This window comes from Camellia sinensis, chromosome 1, assembly GCF_055761805.1.
Source record: "Camellia sinensis isolate YWXY chromosome 1, ASM5576180v1, whole genome shotgun sequence".
Classification (NCBI taxonomy): domain Eukaryota; kingdom Viridiplantae; phylum Streptophyta; class Magnoliopsida; order Ericales; family Theaceae; genus Camellia; species Camellia sinensis.
The window spans coordinates 19,185,543-19,208,417 of record NC_138961.1 but is presented as its reverse complement, the minus strand read 5'-3'; the positions used below and the strand labels follow the sequence as shown (position 1 = coordinate 19,208,417).

At 33.6% G+C, this 22,875-nt stretch overlaps 1 protein-coding gene and 1 non-coding gene across 5 annotated transcripts; both read right to left on the bottom strand.

Annotated features, from left to right (window-relative positions):
- Positions 1–309: 309 nt before the first annotated feature.
- Positions 310–392, bottom strand: TRNAL-UAA (transfer RNA leucine (anticodon UAA)). Its single transcript has one exon. It is a non-coding gene; the product is annotated as a tRNA-Leu (tRNA).
- Positions 393–6,595: 6,203 nt separating this feature from the next.
- On the bottom strand, positions 6,596–10,335 carry LOC114294161 (uncharacterized). Of its 4 annotated transcripts, none has more exons than XM_028238287.2 (5): positions 9,333–10,335; positions 8,358–8,479; positions 8,242–8,282; positions 8,054–8,152; positions 6,596–7,901 (listed from the first exon to the last, which is right to left on the bottom strand). In XM_028238287.2, exons 1-5 carry the CDS (start codon positions 9,820–9,822, stop codon positions 7,892–7,894), a joined length of 762 nt encoding a protein of 253 aa, XP_028094088.2. In that variant the 5' UTR covers positions 9,823–10,335; the 3' UTR covers positions 6,596–7,891. The 4 variants fall into 4 exon arrangements, with proteins under 4 accessions (XP_028094088.2, XP_028094086.2, XP_028094087.2 ...); XM_028238285.2 differs by having other exon boundaries at positions 6,596–7,877; XM_028238286.2 differs by having other exon boundaries at positions 6,596–7,862.
- Between the last annotated feature and the right edge of the window lie 12,540 nt (positions 10,336–22,875).

Here is a 22,875-nt window from a genome sequence, read left to right as displayed (position 1 = left end):
TGTGTATGACAAATTAACTCAATCGAAGATTAAATTTCAAAATCAGGATGGGTTAATTAGCTAATAATGATGTGTTAAATATGTATGAGAAATTAACTCATTTGAAGATTAACATTCAAAAAAAAAAAAAAAAAAGAAGAAGAGTGCAAAGAAATATATATATATATATAAATAAAAAAAAAAAGGAGTGCACAGGAAAAAAAACTCATTTGAAGATTAAACATTAAAAAAAAAAGAAGAGTGCAAAGAAATATATAAAAATAAAAAATAAATAAATAAATAAAAAAGAGTGCACAGGGAAAAAATATTTGCTGGCTATGGGGTTCGAACCCATGCGCACTTATGTGCAGAAGATCTTAAGTCTTCCCCCTTAACCTCTCGGGCAAACCAGCTTGTTGAATCTAGTTACGTAATATTAAATATGTATTTATTTTCTACTTTTTCCCCCCAACCCACAGCTTTTCAATTGTTTTTGATCAACATACTATTCTTAATACCATTTAGGCCTCGTTTAGGAATAGATTATTTTAATAATTTTTTAATTTTTTAACAAAAATATGAGGTAAAAAAATTAGTATGTTTAGGATGACATTTTAATTTTTTACAAAAAATGTGCAAAAAATAAAAAGAAAATAAAATCTTTAATCTTTTAGTATAAATTGTTGACTTTTTAATTTTTTTAATAAATTTTTAATTTTTAAGTTAAAAAATAATGTTCCTAAATGCGACTTTAATCTCTCTCTATTTAGGTACATTTGTATAGATTTTCTCCCTAGCAAACCACGAAATTGACACCACCTCTTTGGCTCCGTTTGGTAGAACTGTGGGAAAGTGGTTATATATTATAACTTACAGTTGTGAACATAAGCTAGTAACCTGTTTGGTGCAGTTGTGAGATTATGGATTTAAGCAGCAGAGTAGTGTTTGGTAAATAAGCTGTAAAATAATTTTTTTCTATATAATTGTCATTTTTGCCCTTATAAGATATAAAATTTGTGATTTCATTTATAATACATTTTTTTCTTTTTCTTTTTCATTTTCTTTTCTTTTCTTTTTCTTTTCACCTTATTTTCTTTTCTTTTTTTAATTTTTTTTTCTTCTCTTCTTTCTTTGTTAATTTTTTTTTCAATTTATTAATTCATTAAAATTAATATTCATGTTCTAATTTATATTAATGTTGTGATTTCATTACATATTATCTTTCATACATTCATTATCAAAATTATTAATTTTTTTCTTACCTTCTTATCGTTTTCACCTTATTTTATTTTTTTCTTCATTAATTATTAAAATTAACATCAATTTGTCCATCAATTATTATTATTATTATTATTATTATTATTATTATTATTATTATTACTATTTTCATATTATTATTCTTTATTATTATTCATTTTAATTATTTTTAATAATATTTCATTTTTTCATTTTTAGTAATTCATTTATTCATTTGACAAATCCTTTTATTAATAGTATCAATTATTTCAATTAATGTTGTGATGTGATTATATTTTATTTCAATTAATTATGTGATGTCATTATATATTACTTCAATTAATGTTGTAATATCAATTTATTTCAATTAATGTTGTGATGTCATTACATATTATTTTATTTCAATTAATTTTGTTTAATTTTGTATTAATTCTGTGTAATGTTGTAATATCAATTTAAATTAATTCTGTTTTTATTAAAAAAAAATTCATTGCAATTAATTTTTTTTTTGAAATAAATTGTTTTTCATTTTATTTTGAAAAGTAAATATTAATTCTGAAAAGTAATTTTTTTAATTATGAAAAGTAAATATTAATTGAAATAAATTGTGTTAAATATTAATTCTAAAAAGTAATTTTTAAAATTTTGTTTCATATTAAATATTAATTCCGTTTTTATTAATTCTGAAAAGTAATTTTTTCTTTTTTAATTAATATTAATATTGATTTTATTTCTTTTTTTTCAATTTATTTTCTAAGGTTTCAAAACCCTAGCTCCAGTAGCACAGCGGCGATGACCGGCGCTAGGGTTTGAGATCGCGATGGTTCAGATCGACGACGGCGTTGAGAGATCGCGATGAACTAAGGCTTCGCGATCGCGATGGCGACGACGGCATTGAGATATCGCGATGAACTAAGGCTTCACAATGGTTCAGACAGAGCTTCAAACAGATCTTTGCGATCGCGATGGCGACGACGGCGTTGAGAGATCGCGATGAACTAAGGCTTCGCGATGGTTCAAACAGAGCTTCAGATCGATTTTCGCGATCGCGATGGCGACGACGGCGTTGAGAGATCGCGATGGTTCAGATAGAAAGACAGAGAGATAACAGAGCTTCGCGAGCTTCGCCGGAGAGAGAGAAAGAGAGAGAAATCATCGCCAGAAATAGCTAGAAATCAACGCCGGAAATCGCCTCACGCTCTCTCTCTCTCCGCGGACGTGAACAGTGTTTGATTGTGAAGTTTATATATTGGCAGTTTGGTAATTTTTCAATTTTTGAAGGGGCATTTAAGTAATTTTACCACCCACTGTGCAGCTTCGCGCTTAAGCTAAAAATATAAGCATCCTCTTAGCCACTTTTCAAATAAGTTGAATAATAGCTTCATTTAAGCTATAAGTTGATGAAATAAGTTGAGCCAAACACAAGTTTTTAGGTTAAATTAAGTTAAAAGTTGAAATAAACTGTTTATAAATTCTACCAAACAGAGCTTTTACATCATAAGGTATTATGCACCGAGCATGTCACTACACCGGGGGTTAGTTCTAACCACTCAAGTACATCATTAGATATGGGGTCTTTTGGGAACTTATCAAAAAAGTTAATTTTTTAGCTTTTCAAGGTTTTTAGTTAAAAAAATCAGTTCTTTTACCTAAAATAATCTTGTTTTTTGTCAAAAAAAAAGTTACTAAAAAAGTCAAAAGTTAACTTTTTATCAATTTCTCAAAATACCACATAATTTGAACTTTGATTTTATGTAGTGTTTTGAAAAGTTAACAAAAAATTAATTTTTTAATTTATTTTATTTTTTTATAATTAAAAAATATAATAAATGATATAATTCAAAATGAATAAAAAACTAAAAACTGACGTTTTTATTTTGTTCCAAAAGAGCCTTCTGTCTCGCCTAGCCTAACTCTTTTAGCCCTGGGGATTGGTGCACGAGTCATACAGGAAAAGTCAAAATTTGATCTTTGTAATGTGAAATTCTCAGTCATATAGATTTAGGTTATGCTCGTGATTGCTGTTAATACTTGGAAAAATATGTTGAAAAATTAAGATTGTGGTTGGTTTGATTTTCAAATCATAATTTTACATTAATAATTTATTCTCTGTTTTATTATAAGTTTCATATCATGATTTTAAATCAATTTTAGAACACATTTTGAAAACATGTTTGGTAAATCAAAGAGTTTTTGAATTTTTAGTCTATTCAGTCGTCTGCTCGGACGTCCTCCTAGATAATTTTTGAATTTTTAGGTCTACTTGGTCGTCTCTCGGACATCCTCCCAGACATCCGACTAGTTGATCAGAACAGTGATTTTTTTTTTTTTAGCAACTGGCACTCGTTTTCTAGAAAAACAAAATATATTTGTTTTTGATATTTTTTAAATATAGAAAATATTTTGAGACCAAAATGACAAATTATCTGGACATTTATTTAAAATAAATAAATAAAAATTAATTTGTCACAGTAAATTTTTTTTTTTAAAAAAACATTTTTAAACAAAACAATTAAAAAAAATTTCCAACCAAATATACAATCAAAATTTTTTTTAAAGCACTAGTTAAATATTTTTGTTAACAAATAATAATATATTTTTTAATATTTTAAATAAAAAAAATATTTTCAGAATTTTTTAATTTTTAAATAAAAAATAATTTTTTTCAATAATTATTTTTTGTGAATTGAATTTTAAAAAGAGTTTGGTTATAAGTTTTTAAAAGAATTTTCAATAGAGTTTTGAGTTATATGTTTGGTTATGTATTATAAGTTTTTGAATTTGAAAACTCTTTTCAAAACTCATAATCAAATAACTTTTCACAAACTCAATACTCATTTCAAAAATTCAACACTCAATTCAAAACTCTTTTCAAAACTTATAACCAAACAATTTTTTTTTTTTTGCAAATCATAATTTTAAAACTCACAAACTCAAAATATAATTCCACACTCAAATCATAATTCTAAACACAAACCAAACGCTACCTAAACTTTTGGTATGCTCATGTGATTTTAGGATGCATTGTGATAGTAGTACTTGATCTTTAAAATGAGCAAGTAAATTTCCCATATTATATTTAGATGTTAGGTTTGTAGAAGAAAAAATAAAAGGAAAATGTTTGAGGGTCATAATTTTTGAAGTCATAATGACTCAAAATTATTAAAACGACGTCGTTTTGGATGTAAAACATGCCAAAATAACGTCGTTTTGGTAGTTTTGAGCAATTGTGGCCATAAAAATTGTGATCCTCTAGCATTGTTGAAAATAAAAATAAAAATAAAAACTTCTACTTTTACATTTTTTTTTCTTTTCCACAAAATCCAAAATTCAAATATAGAAAATGAAATAAAATAAAGGACAAAGCAAAAGGGTAAGAATAATGTTTTAGAGCACTAAATTGGGAGCTCTAGAGCATCACTAATGATGTGGCACAGTGGCCCCCACCAAAGTGATGTGATGTTTTGGCTTGGAAAAATGCTTGAGAGCACTAAAAAGAGATCATTAAAGGGAGCACTAATGATGTGGCAGTGGGCCCCGCCCACTTTTTATGCCTTGTTTTTATTTTTTTATTATTTTTTTTGCCATTCCTAATATATTAGTGCTATTAGTGATGTATTTTTTAGTGGTCTAAATCATTGTTGTTTGGCTTGAGTTTGTTTTTTTTTTTTTTTTAAGCTCATTAGAGCTATTAGTAGTCCAAAAATTAGTGGGATAAATCACCACTCAAAGGGTAATAACTTTCCAGAAAGAAAGAGAAAATTTGGATTTGGCAACTCCAAAAACTCTGCAGACAGATTATTCAGATTATCCAAACCTCACATAGTCAAAGATCCAATTTATTTATTTATTTTGCATGTTTGGATGAGCAAATAGCTTTTCTATGTGAGGTTTGGATGTTAGATTTTAGAAGAAAAAATAATAATAAAATAACTAGTACTTAATTCTTTTTGACGAATTATAAATAAATAAAAAAAATTAAAAATCTTAGAGTTTGACCCTTGAAATAAATTTGTCAACTTAAATTCTAAATTTTTAATTATTTATTTGTGCTAAATAAAACTGACAAAACATGATATTTTAGTCACTGAAATCAACAAAAAATAATATTTTAAAGATTTTATATACAACTTACATTGACTTTAATAATTAAAATATCATTTTTTTCCCCTCTCTTTTACTTAATGAAAATAAACTAATAGTCTAGATTAAAAACAATCAAAAATTTTAAATTTAAATTTAAACTGATAAAACAAAAAATTATTTTGTTACAAAGATCAAATTTATTTATTTATACTCGTTTTTTTTTGTTGTAATTTTCCCTCTTTTTTTCATTTTTAATTCTCAAACAAAATCCAAGTTTGAAAAATAAAAGGAAGGGCGAAGCAAAAGGGTAACAAACCTTCCTGGAAGAAAGAAAAATGCAAATTGGGAACTCCAAACTCTGCAGATAGATTATTCCACTTCAAAGATCCAATTATTTATTTATTTATTTTTATTTTTATTTTTTCAACCTGTCCTCAACAATTAAAAAAAGCATAAAGGTTGAGCCTCGTCCAAAGAAAAAAGCTTAGGAAAAAAGAGGAAACCTTCTTTCTTCACTGTTCCGAAGACACGTCATCAAACTGCACATCTATAGCCTATGTTTGGGAAGTTGGGTTTGAATTTTTTTTTTTTATTAAAATAGTCAAAAAAAATAAAATAAAAAATAAAATAGACTTTTTAATTCAATAAAACAAAACATCACATCCAATTCATAATCATTATATTTTTTCTCTAAAAAAAAACTAAAAAAATTAAAAAAACTAAAAGCCTTCTCAAACAAGACATTTTAGCCCCAAACTAAAATAACTAAAAAAATCAAAAAATCAATCCACTTCTCAAACGAATCCATAGTGGTGTTTAGAAAAATTGGTAAAAAACTGATTTTGTGATTTTTTTAAACTTTTTGACTGACTTTTTGCAACTTTTTTTTATAACTTCTTAGTGTAAAAAAACTAAAAAAACTAAAAAGTTAGTTTTTTTTAGTTTCTTCCCAAATTGCCCCCATAATCAACTATGGGAATCAACAAACAACACTAAAAAAGAAAATAACCCAATGCACGATACTCCCACCACTAGACGATCTGGGAATTAAATCAAGCTTGGTTGGAAAGTGAAGATTGTGAAATTTAAAATCTCTTTAAAAGTTGTTGTCACAATCCTAACCTCCACTCTCTCCCATTGCAGGACCACCCATGTGAGGAGAAGGTACAAGTCACTAAAGCTATGAATTTAACATTTCCAAAAGCAAGAACCAGAAGAAACTAACAGGGACACACTGGTCCAACAAAGTAATACTGTACCAGCATGATGCAGCAGTTCCTTCCACTACCCACTCTTGCAAAACAACTTATTGGTTTTATTGTATTCTTGAATTCAAGGTGTGAAAAGGGATGACAATGAACTCTACAAAAATGGAACAAGCCTATTGCCCGAATTTAGGTCAGTTCAGCAAATTGATTGGAACTTTGAAAGTGAAATTTGGATTGGCTACTATAAATCCTGATTAACGAGCCCTATTCGTCTACTCTCTGGTGATTTTGATCTGAGATGGCCTCCAATATGTCGTAGTGTCCATAACCATGAAACAGAATGGTAATGGTACTGTCTTTATTATCCTTCTGGTAATCTTCACCATAATTTGCTATCTTTACCAAAGCACCTGAGCTTCTATCATGCATGAAGACGGAAATTGGTGTCCTGTGGCCATAACAAATAAAAAGAAGGTGGCATAATTTAAAGATGAAGAGGCAAATGATTAAAAAAGAAAAAAGAAACAAAAATATCAGAATTGCACTTCATATCTAAAAGACTTAGTCCTACTTCAACATCAAAAGCATTCGGGCACTGCTAGGATATTAAAGCACATAGTTGAATTAAGAAAGAGAGTTCCATTATCAAGAAGGAAAAATAAATAAATAAAAAGAGTTATTACTGAAAAAGAGTATAGAAAAAATGAAACATCATCATCATTTGAAATTCTTAGGCATAACTTAATTGGGTCAACTCTCATAATCGAAGTATGGAGGCCATAGCCCAGGGGAGGAGGAGAGTCGACTTGAAGTGGTGCACGTTCTAGTTAACTGGGCTAGTCCCAGTTGGGTAAGTCTAGAACTGTGTTTATCTTTCTATCAATCACGAAGACAGATATCGGTGTCATGTGGCCACAACAAATAAAAAGAGGCTGACATAATATAAATATGAAGGCAAGTGGTGGCGTGAGGGAATAAAATAAAAATAACAGAACTACACTTCCTATCTGATATGATTCTGTTTCATTGTCACAACATCAAAAAACACGTAGTTGAATCAAGAAAGGGAGACCCATCGTCAGCAAAGAAAATAAGAAAACAGAATCACTAAAAAGTGTATAAAATGAACCAAACATCATCATCGTGCTGAAAATTTGAAGCATAACTTAATTGGTTCAATTCTCCTAATTGAAGTCTGGAACTTTCTTTTTTTGGGGTGGAGGTCATAGCCAGGGAGGGGGAGAGTCGACTTGGATCTTTGACCTCTTAGTGAGGTGCAGGGGTTCTGGTGAACTGGGATAAGCCCCAATTGGTTGAAGTCTGGAACTTTGTTTCTCTCTTTTTAACTTCCTTCTGCGGAAGGGGAAGCTGTCATATCAAACCTAGTTTATTCTGTAATGTCAAACTAATAAATAGACAAATACCATTGTATATGAGGCAATATGCAAAAACACTTTGATGAACACTATGATATTGTTTTTTGCACAGAAATTGCTTCACACTGACAACATAAATGCTTCACTGAAACAGTGAATAAAACTCACTTGAGAACATGGGATGCCATCAGCAACTCAGGCTCTCCACCCCATACATAAGGTTGTCGAATTCTTTCCACGTACGCATCAAAATCTCCTTCAATGAACCTAAAACCCGTGAAGATAATGAATAAACACTTCCATACCAATTTAACCATGTACAATAACACTACCCATACACTTATCAGAAATCTCACCATTCGGTCTCTTTCCGTCTCGTTAAGAGTTCATCCACAACCTACAAATCACAATCTGTTGAAAGAAGACACTAAGCAAACGAGAAATTTTGCTGGTAATGGTATTTAAAACCTACCTGAGCTCTCAGAACATCAGCTAGTTCTCTCTGACAATTCTCATCAGGAGCAGCTTCTCTGTTTCTCAAGCAAGCCACATGAGCTATTGCTCTAAATAGGCATCGACCATCAGCTGTCACCCCTGTTTTACAAATGAAATTTTGGAATCTACTTCCACTTCGACAACAATTTCAAACTATGTGCATAAAGTGAAGTTAGGATGTTGTCAAAAGAGCAGTTTTTGTTTCTCAAAATGATACTTTTTCGATAAATCAAAAGGAAATTACATGTATGAAAATCTCCCAATGTGGGAGAGAAGAGTCTAACCCTGACCTCCTCTACCGAGGAACAATGTAGCATATGGTAATACACACCCAAAGACCATGCCTTAGAATTTTTTTTACCAAACACTCACATATAAATCCAAGTGCATGGAAAAAATTCACAAAATTTGATACAAATGTGAGACAAAAGGTGGGTCTCCGTCCCATTTTGAGACATTCTGTGGATATCATCTGTGTTAATGGTAGAATTGTATATCTATCTTATGTGTTCATGGTAGAATTGTATATCTATAGGTATTGATGGCTCGTTTGGAAATTGACTTATTTAGCAATTTTTTAACTTTTTATAAAAAAAATACGCGCAGAAAAGTGATAGAATAATTTGACAACTTGTATAAAAAACGCTCTTCCCAAACATGGCCAAATTACTTATGCAACAACCAAACCAAACTGATGTGCCAAATTCCAACAACCAAACCAAACCAAACCAAATTCATTGAATAACCCACTATAAAAAATCAATCACATGCTTAAAATTCAACAAAAAAAAAAAAAAACATGTAAATTCTAAAAGCAAACTTCAAAATTCAATATCAAAACATTCACATCACTATTTTTGTGTTTTACTTTTTGAAAAATCAAATCAATAAACAATCATTCAAACAATTAATAAATACAACTTTAATATACGATTGTGAAGTTAGATTTAACCTGTAAGTCTGTAATTAGTAGAGCTCTCGTCGTTCGTTTCAGAGAAGACGATCTCCTTACTACAATCTTCGAGATTGACGCCAACCGCGACAGCTTCTGGACTCGACTCGGCGCACTCCAACGGCGCCGCAAGGCAGGCGCAGACGCCGAAGAGGAGCCAAGCCGAGTCAGGTCGGTGGAGCCACCTAGCGGGCCGACTATCCCACGCGACGTTCCACGACCCTTCCCCCTTCATCGGCTCATGGTGGAACGCTGGCTTCATGTAGCCGCCGGCGCCAGAAGGAAGAATCGCGTGCCATATGGAAGCCGCGCCAACACCCAAGCCGCCGCCTAGGAGCCGGCAAGCGGTAGAGTGGTGGCGTCGGGGCGGATGCTGATCTCCTCCGCCAAACCTTAGAGGGGTTACAGCAAGCCGGGCCGCCGAGCTATGAGAGAAGGAGAGGGAGACGAGGATCCAAGGCTTGGGGCGTGCGCACAGTACCCCGAGCATCACCGGAATAAAAGAACCTAATAAATCACTAACGTGCGCTAGTCGACGAGAAGACGGATAAAACTACGCACCCATTATCAGAAGAAGAAGAGGAGTCTGTCTATCTATCTATGTATCTCTCTCTATCTCTCTCTCTCTCTATATATATATATACACACAACGCAACACAAGTGTCTATGAAAATGTCGTGGTTGTGGTTGTGGTTGGGGTTGGGGTTGGATTTGCTGAGGTTAGGTGACGGCGTAGCGTTTTAGAGAGAGAATGGGACCCACGAGGGGTTAAACGGAGGAGGAAGGCATCTTCCACCCAAATATTCCAGATTGTTCTTCTTAGGGTAAATTTATCAGGTAGCTTGGTAACATATTGTCGTTTGGGAATTACGTTGGTTTTTTGGTTTTTTGATTTTTTTTGTTATTTTAATTTGGGTTAAAAAGTTTAGTTTGAGAAGAATTTTTTGATTTTTTAGTTTTTTTTAGTTTTTTTGTGAGAGAAGAGTGTAATGATTATGGGTTAGATGTGAAATTTTATTTTTTGTGATTAAAATAACCTATTTTATCTTTTGTAACTAAAATAACCAAAAAAGTCTGATTTAGCTCATCCCAAACGGTGATATATATATTATATACTAGTTTAACAAGACACAAATTATTATTACAATATATTTAAATTTTATATTTTGATAAATATTGCTCTATATAATTGAATAAAATAAATTATTAAATATATAATAAAATTATGTGGTATAATATGTATCATTTTTTAATTTGTTATATCCCTAATGATGTATACCTTTCGAATTTATTAAAAAATAATTATGGTGTGTAATTTTTCTCAACAGATAAATATAAAATAAATATTAAGATAATTCTCTCATTCAAAAAAAAACTATTAAGATAATTCACTGAATTAATAAAGAAGCAGAAATATATATATATATATATATATATATACAAATGACTAATTTTATTAATAAGTAAATTAATAATTTTTGATGATATGAAAAATATTTTTCAGTTAACCATTTTGTTAGTAAATAAATCAATAAGTCAATTAACAGTTTTTAATAATATGAGAAATTTTTTCAATAAATAATTTTGATAATTTATTATTGCATTGGAGAATAATTTTTTTTCCTGAGTATTGTATTAAATTAAAATTTATAAAAAACAATAGTTGTAATTTCTAATATTATAGGACCGATTCATATTTTAAACAAATCTTTTGGGTGTATTTGTAATTTGCTAAAAAAATAAAAGATTTTTATTTCATAATTGACCAAAAATGCTTGTGTAATTACGAAGAAACCTATTGTATTATTGACCAAGAATGTTTGCGTAATTACAAAAAAAAACCTTTCATCAACATATAGACCACCATTAGTAAATTATTCAAAATGAAAGGACAAAATTGAAATGAAAAGATGAATCTCAAACAATTAAACGATTCTTATATATATATATATACTAACAACCGGGCACACGCGATGCGTGTGCAATTTCTTTTAGAATTATAATATGAATTTTGTTTGCAAAACCCTATTTACAATCTGTCAATTTATAATTACAATTTTTACTATAAAAAAAAAAAAAAAAAAAGCAACAACAAATATTAACTCCACACCTAGGCTAAGCAAAAAAAAGTGAATAGGTGAAACAAAATTAAAAAAGAACAAAAAATCTACCAAGGTTGTGTTTAGATTATAGATTTAAATAGGGTTTTGCAAACAAAAAAGAAACGATGAGAGAAATGCAAGTAAAATATAAGCCAATTTTTTTTTCCATTTCCCTTGTATTTTCCTTTCCTTTTCCAAATTCCTACCCAATCCATGATCCAAATACAACCTAAATATATGATTGATTTCAACTTGACTTTTGTTAAATGGAAAACCAGAAATTATGTGCATCAAAAGATGAGAAAAAGAAGTTATTGAGTGATAAACTGGGAGTAACAATGTATATAGCATATGTATAAGAATATGTGGATATTCATAAATCTATTGATATTCATCCATCAATATCTTTAAAAAATAAAATAAAATAAAATAAAGAAAATTGAGAAAGCATGAATTCGAAAAACATAATCAACAATATTCAAACAATTTCAATTCTGTTATATCCAGAAAGTGATTCAGATTCAAAACAGTTATACAGATTGGGGACACAGCTATGTTCGTTTCTTTGATAAAACTATCAAAAGATTAACTAATGAGAGTCGAAATGCAGAGAACTTCACTTTTGTGAGATTATTCAAAGAAGTAGATTGAATGAACTTGATCTTCTTGAAGAAAACTGTAAAGTGATTGAATCCAAACACATGTATCGAAATGTGGATATCTTGATCAAGGATTTAACAAAAACACATCAAAAAATTTAATGCAAGAAAGCGAACTGTATAAGCAGAGAGAGAATGATTACTTGATTACTTGATGAAATTGCTCTGTATAAGCAGAGAGAGAGTGATTACAGAATTAGAAGATATTGAAACTGATTTAGAACTGCTGTGTAGTTTGGAAACGTGGGGGTGGTGGAATTGGTTGGTTTGAATTTATCATGTTACCCTTAACTATAAATTGATGTTAGTGTAAAAATAATGTAATTATTTAAGAAGTTATGGCCATTTTAGGAAAAATGAAAAAAATTTCTAAGAGAGGCTTCAGGACACCAAAGTTCTTGTTGGCTTTTAATAATAGTATAGATAAAGTTTATAAATTTAATACAATCATATTAATTTTTTTAAAATTTTAATTCATAAAACACTTAATTCTATTTTTTTTATATTAATTACATGAATAAAAGAAATATATTATCATTTTTTATTCTAAAATATATATTTTATGTTATTTATTCTTACATGTTTACATCATTTATATTATCGTCCTTTGAATGTTATCAAAGCAAAAGTCAAATTATTATTTTTTTTCAAATTCTAAGAATGTCAGTATAATTTAATTTACTTAGTATTTTTCATTACAAAAATTAAAATATATTAATCAATGCTAATACCATCATATTGCTTTTTATCATTTAATTTTTATTAAAGATTCATAAAACATATTATGAGTCAAATTTTTTACAGATATACTATTTTTTTCCCCAATTATTTACAGAAAAGTGGGGCTTAGTATTTTGGAAAGTAGATCAAAAAATAGTTTTTTGGCTTTTTTATTTTTATTTTTTTTTGAAAATATATATAAAAAAGTAAAGAGGTAATGAGATTCAAAAAAAATAAAAAGAAATTGACTTTTAACCAACTTGCCAAAATAAGCCAAAATGTGAACTCCATTAGGCATCGTGAAAAATAGTGTATCTTTAATTCTACTCTACACTAGCGATTCATCATTTTTTTATCGCTTTTTTTTTTTTTTTTTTGTCAATAAAAATTTCCACTAAGGTAAGAGTTCATCCAAAAAAAAAAAAAATTATACCAAATAAAGTAAAAATCAATAAATCAAGCACAAAGGAATAATTATTAAAAAATCTAGATGCACAGCTCATGCTCGTGCTCGTACTGAGATGTAGAAGCCGATTATAAGAATTCGGTAGTAGAGCATGCTTGAGAGAAATCATAAGTTACAACCACATAATCAGTAAGCTATAATCATGACACTGATAGACTCTAAGAAACACAACTAGAAAACCAAATATAAACAAAACAAAATAAATAAATAAATAAATAAATAAAAACCTCAACCTTAGTACCAAACAACCATATTCGTAGAGGTGGGTCAGACCCATGGAAGATCTGGTGGCATTATGGTGGTGCCATATTCGGCATGAGGCGGAAGAGGAGGGACATAACAAATCTAACATCGGTGGGAAGGGGAGAGGAGAAAACCAGTAAACTTCCACCATAATGGAAAGAACACCTCACAGGGAAGGAGAGGTTGAGAAGACTAAACTCCCCAGACTTGTTGAACCATAAAGGCAAAAAAAACTGAAAAACAAATGGAAAAAATTAGGAGATAGATGGCCAGAGGTCGGAGCCTCTCTCCTCTTTCCCACGCTGCACTCCCAAGCAAAAAAAATATATAAATTAACATTGTCTCTTAGCATCACATATTCAACACATGCTCAACTTTTTGATTCCTTAGGTTTGTTCGAATCATGAGATTAAAAAATGTAACTAGATTCGCAATTTTGTACTTTTAAAATGGACTTAAGGAACCCTATGTAGGACACAATTCCCAATTGTTAAAAAAAAATTGTCTCATTTATAATATTTTTTCTACATCACTAATTAGAAACATTACATAAATAATACTAGATAATATTTTGAGACTATTCAAAAATTACTCCTAATATATCTATCTATATCTATAAGAAGCGCTCACCTTTTTCCATTTTACCCTTCTATTATTATCCTTGATACTTCATTATTGTTTTAGGCCTTTTTGATAATTTGGTCACTTTTGCGGATTTCTTGATAAATTTACATTTTCTTTATTAATGATTTTAGCCTAACGTATGGCTCAATGATTACATTTGAGAAATTATTTTATTATCCTTCCTACTTTGAGAATATTTCAACTCACCTTTGTTTGTTCTGCCTAATGTAATTTTTTTGAGTTTGGAGGTCCTTTATAACATTTGGATACATTGGTTTTTATAGAATTTAGTACTTGTTTTTTGCACTATAGGACATGTGATTTTGTAAAATATCAATAGTCAAAGTAAATTTGAATTTCTCTCAAATTAAAACTAAACTTGAGAGAATTTAAGCGATTTGTGAAATTCATCATATGTACCGTTTTGATAAACTAAATCAACCGAAACATTTTTTTATCGCATTTTTTTTCAAAAAAATAAATAGGTGTATTTTTAAAAATAGACCACTATATTCTTAAGAGACAAACACAATAAAATAAAAAAGTTATAATTATTGGATCAATCTAATTTTTTTTATTTTTTATTTTTATGAATGTGGGAGGATAATTTGTAAACAAATTAGGCCGAGTTAGGAAGAGTCTTTTTTGAAAGTTGGGCCACACAATGGGCCGAGATAAGAGCTGGTGTAGCTCGGTCTTAGGCTAAAAAGACATTAGGCTGGTTGCCAAGGGCTAGACCTAACTAACTGAAGGTAATCCTTTATCGGACCGAGATGTTGTCAATAGAGAAGGCCGAGCTATGTGTAGCTCGGCAAGATGCCATTTGGTAGCTCAACTTCCGATAACACGGCCCAAACAGCAGGGGACCGAGATAAAACGGCTTGGTCAGGAATGTATATTTGAGCATGAGGGTGTGGCCATCTCACTTGGCTTGCAGTGATGAGGGTGTTTTAAAGATAAGCATTATCCTTGGGCATGAGACTCATAGGAGGACTCTGCATAGAGTCCTACTAGGATTGTGCAAACCATCTCACTTGATTGGTAGTGAGTAGAGTGTTATCAGGATAGACACTCTTCATTGGAAGTGTAATTCCTAGAAGGACTCTTATAAGGAAAGTTGGAATTCTACTAGGATTGTGCCAAACAAAATCTATAAAAACTCCTAGTAGGACCTATGTACAGGTATCATAATTTTTACTCTAGAATACACAGAATTTTTGTGTCTATTTTTTATTTGCTGACTTAGGCATCGAAGAGATTTCCAGCATACACCCACCGGCTAGCTCATGTTTGTGTTTTCAGGTAGCAAAGTGACGACGTTTGGAGGAGTGCAAACTTGATCAACAGGATTATACGAGAAGATTATTTTCGTGCTCGTACATAATGATATGCACGAAAAGTCTTACAAAATGAATAGTTTAGATTACTAAAATGGGACTTGTCATTAGCTCCATGATTTTTTTAAATTCTTCCAAGATTATATTTGAAGGTAAAATAAGCTAAAAGTAATTATATATTTTTATTCTATCATAAGAACGACTTCAATTATAGAAGTGTCAAAGTCATTTTTTAACTCATTATAGTGTAATATATATATATATATATATATTGAGAATAATTTTTGGAGAGGTTATTTTGTGGTTTAAGAGCAATACTTTACATTACTTATTATATGACACTTGTCCAATTATTTTCCAATAATCTAACAAGAAGTACTGAATGTTACAACTTTAACGAATAATATCAAGTACAAACACCATGTGAACTTGCCCCTAGACTACAACATAATTTTTCATAGTCTTTGAAATAGCAAGGACCAAAAGTATTGTAGAGTCCAAGGGCTTGTTTGCTTTGTTTTGGGGAGAGTTGTTTTTAAAAAAAAAAAAAATCTAAAATATTGTTTGGCTTGTGGTTTTTCTCAAAAAAATTTCAAAATCACTTTCTCTCTCTTACACATCAATCAATCACTGTTTCTCTCTCCTCTCTCATCTCTCATTCTCAATCACTTTTTCTCTCACACACATCTACTCAATTACAACAAAATATCAAATAATTCCAAACTCTCAAATTCTAAAACTACTTTCAAAATATACAACCAAACAAACCAAAAAAACTTCTAAACTCTGTCCTCAATTTTTTTGATTTGATTTTTAAAGTTTGTTTTTAGAATGAATTTTTTTTTTAAAAAAAAAAACTAAAATTTATTTTTGGTGATGAAAAAAATTAAAAACATTCATCATTTTCATATATTTTTATATTTTTAAAAAATAGAAATAAATTTTTAAAATTTCAAAATATCTTTCTGTTTCTTTTAGTTTGGTTGGTGAATTACTTTGGGTGGAGGGCACTTGGAAATTATGTAAGAAAATTGGGTTAATTGTAATTAGCCTAATAATGCAAAAGTTGAGTTGTTTTTTTTTTTTGTTTTTTTTTTTTAAAATTATAAATACATCTTCTAAGATTTGCTTCAGATATAAATTATCCCTTATGGTTCTGAAAATTATATTACGCCCCTTGAAATTTTAAATTTCATACCAAATAATCCCTTTTATTAATAAATCATCATAACAATTAAGAACTTTAATAATAACACAAATTTATTTAAATTAATAATTCAGGTAATTTTATTATTGTATAGGAGAATAGTTAGAAAATTCATTTTTTTAATTAATTATGTTAAATAAAAAATTTTAACAATGGGGCATTTGTAATTTTTCAAACCATAGAAGACAATTTGTATCTTAAGCAAATCTCAAGAGGTGTATTTGTAATTTATCATTTTTTATAAAAAAAAAATAAAAAATAAAATGATGCTAGAGTGATTATTTGTATAGTTGTCATAATCTTAACTTTTGACTATTGTATCTTTAATTTTTGTATAATTAAATATCAATCAACTAAAAAAAAATTCAAAATTACTTTACAGATCTAAACTTATAACTAAAGTTGTAATAAAGACACTATAATTAACCAAATACAACATAACAATACAACATAACAACATAACAACGCATCTCATTCCATTCCATCTCATTCTAATTAACCAAATACAACATAACAATGCATAAAAAAAATATTATAAATAAATTAAAATGATATATAAATATATAAGGTCTATTCCACTATTTTTCTTCCATCAAATAAACACTAATTTAATTTTTTTTTAAAAAAATCAAATTTTAATAAAAAAATTTAAAAAATGCGCAACCCATCCTTGCAAGGCACGAGCCTCCGTACCTAATATATATTTATACTATACTATATATATAATAGAATGTAGTGCTATTCCAAAAGCCTTTAAAATACCATTATAAAATTCTCATAAATTTGAAAAATACGTGGCAACTCTCTTTTGAGTTTATAGTTCTTTTCCTTTCCTCTCAAAGACTTTCATAACAATAAAAACTCCTACTCTTCAACCTTTCTCTCCTACCCTACGTTTCTCCCCTACTCTCGAAGACTTTCAGTCCCACTCTCCCACTATCCACAACTCCTATCCATAAAAAGTTGTCAACAAAAAGAAAACAATATATATAATAGAATGTAGTGCTATTCCAAAAGCCTTTACAATACAATTCTAAAATTCTCATAAATTTGGAAAATACGTGGCAACTCTCTTTTGAGTTTATAGTTCTTTTCCTTCCCTCTCAAAGACTTTCATAACAATAAAAACTCCTACTCTTCCACCTTTCTCTCCTACTCTACGTTTCTCCCCTACTCTCAAAGACTTTCACTCCCACTCTCCCACTATCCACAACTCCTATCCATAAAAAGTTGTCAACAAAAAAAAAAAAAAAAAACAAAACCTATCCATAAAAAGCTGTTACTCTCCCACTTCAAACAAATCTCTCCTATCCTCAAACACTTTCAGTCTCACTCTCTCACTATCCTACAACAGATAGATATAAAAAATAAAAACCCACCCATCTATCCATATCCCCTTAAACCATTACTTCTAAGAATCAACTACTACAAATACTACAAATACATGTACTTCATCAACTTCCTTCATCAGCAGTCAGCAGTATCAAATGCAAGTCTCGGTTTTTCTTTTTCTTTTGCTTTAATAATTTCGTTTTTGACCGGACAAGACGGGGCCCGGAGTAAAATTAGCTCGGCTTGAAAGTTCAAGAGTTTTTAGTTCGGCCGGAAAAGCTTCAAAACGACGCCAGCTCGGCTGTTGGACAGGTAATCCCAATCAAGCTATGCAGATGGAATTAAGGGGCAATTGAGAGGGTAATTTTTGGGAAAGAATTGGGCCGAGCTGTGAGTTGGGCCCTGCGGCCCAAAGTGTGAAGGAATCGATAAAAAGCCGTAGTGTAACTTCGGCCCATAGAGGTGAGATTACTCCGGCTCAAAGAAGAAATAGTTACTTCGGCCTAAGGAAGAATAAAGCTACTCCGGTCGGAGGCAACTTGGAGTTAGGCCGGTCTCAGAATTAGTCCGGTCGCGATATGTACAGGGAAGGCTGGTTTCGGGATTAGTCCGGTCGTCACATACTATGGTTAGGTCGGTCAGAACTTGTTACTGGGAAGGTTGACCTAAGCACACCAAGGTTGAACAAGGGCAGCCGAAGTAATGAGTTAGAGGAGAAGACCGAGCTAAGGATAGTTCGGCCTTCTATGTGGCTCAGCAGAGCCAGTGTTATTTCGGCCATGTTATAGTTCGGCCATGAAGAAAACCATCCCACTTGGTTTAAGCAGTGGGGAGGGTGTAAAAGGATAAGCATTATCCTTAGGAGAATGAATCCTAGGAGGACTCTGCATGGAGAAGTACAAGTCCTACTAGGATTGTGCCACGGGAAACTTATAAAAGCCTACAAACATCACCTTGGAGGAGGTAATTGAACACAATCTTTCTGAGAACTTAGAGCTTTGTCTAATTGTCAAGTTTTCTGACTTAGGCATCGGAGAGGTTTCCGGCACACACCCGCCGGCTAGCTCACGTTTGTGTTTTCAGGTGACAAAGCGACGTCGTACGGAGAAGCGTGGACTTGGTCAACAGGATTATACGAGGAGAATTATTTCCTCCCCGTACAATTGGCGCCGTCTGTGGGAAGAACAGACAAGAACAAAAACCTCTTGACTAAGCTTCTCCTTTTCTCATTCAATGGCACACATTGAAGACTTGCCGCAGTCCGCCGTCGACGGACAAACTCCAGAAGGGGGCGCAAGGCGTGAAGGATTACCTACCGTCCCTCCCATGGCGGACTTGGAGCCCCAACAACATAATTCCAGGAGGAGCGGCAGGGGAAGGCGGAATGGCAGCCCTCGTCACTCTCAAAGTCCTGACAGGCAAAGGAGGAGGATTGATCCTCAAGCCCTGGAAGATCGCGTAAAGGAACAGGATGAACTAATTCGAAGGATGGCGGCGGACATGGAGACTTTAAAACGCCAGATGAAGACTAAAGATGTGGCGACAGGAGAGGGGCGCAAGCATAAAACGCCCCCTCGCCACTCAGAGAGTCATAGTAGGAATACTACACCCTCCCAAGGAGAGAGCAGAAGCCTCAGGACCGGCGACACTCACTCCTTATCTTCGAGGACTCGTCACTCCAGGTCTGAGAGGACGAGATCCGAAAGATCATACACTGAAGGAAGCACGTATTGGCCTTCACATTCACACCAAACCAGATCCAGACAAACCGAGCTACCCAGGTCATCCGACTTACGAACCATGCTAGAAGAAAAAGCACGATGCAAGGAAGATGCCAGGGCAAGGGATCCACACCGAGTTTCGGCCTTACAACGGTTGGCTCCTCGGACGCACGGAAGCGTCGAGGTTGGAATGCCAATACCGCGACCGGCCTACGAACCAACGGACAAGGCATTGGCAAGACTACAGACTTCGCCGTTTGTCCCAGCGATTGAAAACGCACCCCTACCATCAGGCTTCCTTCAGCCGAAGTTCAATACATATGAAGGGAAGACGGACCCGTATTCACACTTGAGCCACTTTCGCCAAGTCATGGCCGTGTACAGGCGAAACGAGGCCTTAATGTGCATACTTTTCCCATCAAGTCTGGGCGACCTGGGCTTGACTTGGTTCGAAAAGCTCCCAGAGGGTAGCATAGCCTCCTGGGCCCAATTAGCAGAAGCGTTCGTAACAAGGTTTCGGACAAATACTAAGACACCGGTGGAGATAGACCAGTTACTCTCCATCGACATGGGTGAAAAAGAGACCCTCAAATCTTACAACAGTCGCTACTGGGAGACATTCAACCAGATTGGAGACTGCCCCACCAATCTAGCCATTGCGCAATATAAAAGAGGCCTACCAGTAGGAAACCGATTAAGGGACTCGATCACCATGACGCCACCCCTCACCATGGAGGCCCTGATGGAAAGAGTACATCAGCACATCAGGGTAGAAGAGGATGGCGCGCGTGCTAAAGCAAGATCAAGCACGACCGCGGCACCGGAAAAGAAAACCCCTGCCAAGGTCAACACGGTTGACCGAAGTAACAAGAACGGACGTGGCAGACGAGATAACGGAGAAGACCCCGACAAAAGATGGTTGAGAATCCGCACTGCCATAACAACGGTGTTCAAAAAACCAATATATCGGATTCTGAGCGAAATCAAAGACAAGCCTTTTGTCAAGTGGCCAGCCAAGCTTGGGGAAGCTCAGAAGAATTACGACGACAGATCACGGTGCACCTTCCACAAAGAAAAGGGGCACCGAACTGAGAATTGCACACCACTAAGGCAGCATTTGGAAGAATTGGTGGCAGCAGGCCACTTGGACGAATACATTGAAGGAGGAGCACAACCGGCCCCCCAAGATCATACTGACCAACCCAACAGAATGCCAAACGATGCACCACCACAAGGCATTATCAATGTAATTCATGGAGTTTTTGAACCTGAGCGCGTATGCGAGCTTAGAGGTTCGATCAAGAAGGCTGAGCACTTTAGGGAAGTATTAAGTGCCCAACCCGCCATCAAGAAGGGGAGGACAGAGGCAACAAACGTCATGTCCTTTTCGGATAAGGACTTGGAACGAATTTACTGCCCCCATAATGATGCCCTGGTTGTCACTCTCCGAGTCAAGGATTTTGACGTCAAGCGGATTCTGATTGACCAGGGTAGTTCATGTGAGATCATGTATTACGACACATTCAAACAACTAAAGCTGCAAGACAAAGACTTGGCACCTGCAGTTTCTCCCCTGATTGGATTCAACTCCATGCCAGAGTGGCCTGTCGGCAAAATAATCCTTCCAGTCAGAGCTGGAAGTGTATCAAAGCAGGTGGAGTTCTGGGTATTGAAGGTCCCCTCCACCTACAACATCATCCTGGGCAGAACATGGCTGCATGCCATGCGTTCGGTGGCGTCATCATACCATCAGGTAATGCGGTTCCCCAATGACGCCGGTATAATTGAAGAAGTCTATGGCGATCAGATCATGTCAAAACAGTGCTTCGCCACAGCAAATGGAAGCCGAGCTGCCAAAGGATACGTTCATTCTGTGGAAGAACCAGAGAGTAATGAACTATTCGCTGACGTCGGCAAAGAAGCTGATCAGAAAGCGGTGGAAGACTTGGTGGAGGTAAAAATAGATGAGAAGAACCCGGATAAGTTCTTCTTGCTTGGCTCATCATTGTCCAGCGCTGAGAGATTAGAGGTCATGGAATTCTTGACCTCTAATATCGAAGTGTTTGCCTGGACACCGTACGACATGCCAGGCATTGATCCAAACTTCATCAGTCACCAACTCAATGTCCACCCATCCGCCAGACCAGTCATTCAACGCACACGCAGATCGGCACTCCACCACGCCGAAATAGTGGCAGAAGAGGTAGGCAACCTGTTGGAGGCAGGAGCGATAAGGGAAGTGCACTACCCAAAATGGATCTCCAACACCGTCGTAGTGCCAAAAAAGAATGGTAAATGGCGTGTCTGCGTCGACTACAAAACAGTCAACAAAGCGTGCCCAAAAGATAGCTTCCCTCTACCAAGGATAGATCAACTGGTGGACTTAACAGCAGGACATAACCGACTTAGCTTTTTGGATGCATACAGAGGCTACCACCAGATCGCCATGCATGAACCAGACCAGGAGGTCACTTCCTTCACAACACCAAGGGGGTTATATTGCTACAAGGTCATGCCCTTTGGCCTAAAAAACGCAGGGGCGACATTCCAAAGGATGGTCACCAAGATGTTTGAACCATTGTTAAGCAGAACAATGGAGGCGTACATCGACGACATGGTGGTCAAAAGCAAGGATGAGAATGACCATCTGAAAGACTTAGGCGAGATGTTCCAGATCCTGAAGAAACACAAGTTGCGTCTCAACGCATCCAAATGCGCATTCGGAGTTAGATCTGGCAAATTCTTGGGCTTCTTGGTGACCAACCGAGGTATAGAAGCAGACCCCTCTCAGATCAAAGCAATCCAGGAGTTGGAGAGACCAAACTCAGTCAAAGAGGTACAGCATCTCACTGGAATGGCAGCTGCGCTAAACCGGTTCATAAGCAGGTCGTCAGACAGACTACGACCGTTCTTCCAAGCTTTAAAAGCCAAGTTTGAGTGGGATGAAGAATGCGACCGAGCTCTGGAAAGCTTGAAGGAATACATGTCTTCCCCACCACTACTTGTAACTCCAGTTCCTGGTGAAGAACTCTTTTTATACCTGGCAGTGTCTCAGCACGCAGTTAGCGCAGTGTTGGTTCGTGCAGAAGGAATACAACACCTGCCCATCTTTTATGTAAGCAAGACATTGTT

Excerpts from the sequence above, each read along its gene's own strand:
- LOC114294161 (XM_028238284.2), bottom strand. The coding sequence starts at position 9,822 with ATGCTCGGGGTACTGTGCGCACGCCCCAAGCCTTGGATCCTCGTCTCC. Across the intron at positions 8,480-9,332 it reads TACTAATTACAGACTTACAG|GGGTGACAGCTGATGGTCGA; the intron begins GTTAAATCTAAC and ends TTTGTAAAACAG. Across the intron at positions 6,958-8,053 it reads ATGGCATCCCATGTTCTCAA|GACACCAATTTCCGTCTTCA; the intron begins GTGAGTTTTATT and ends TTATGGCCACAG.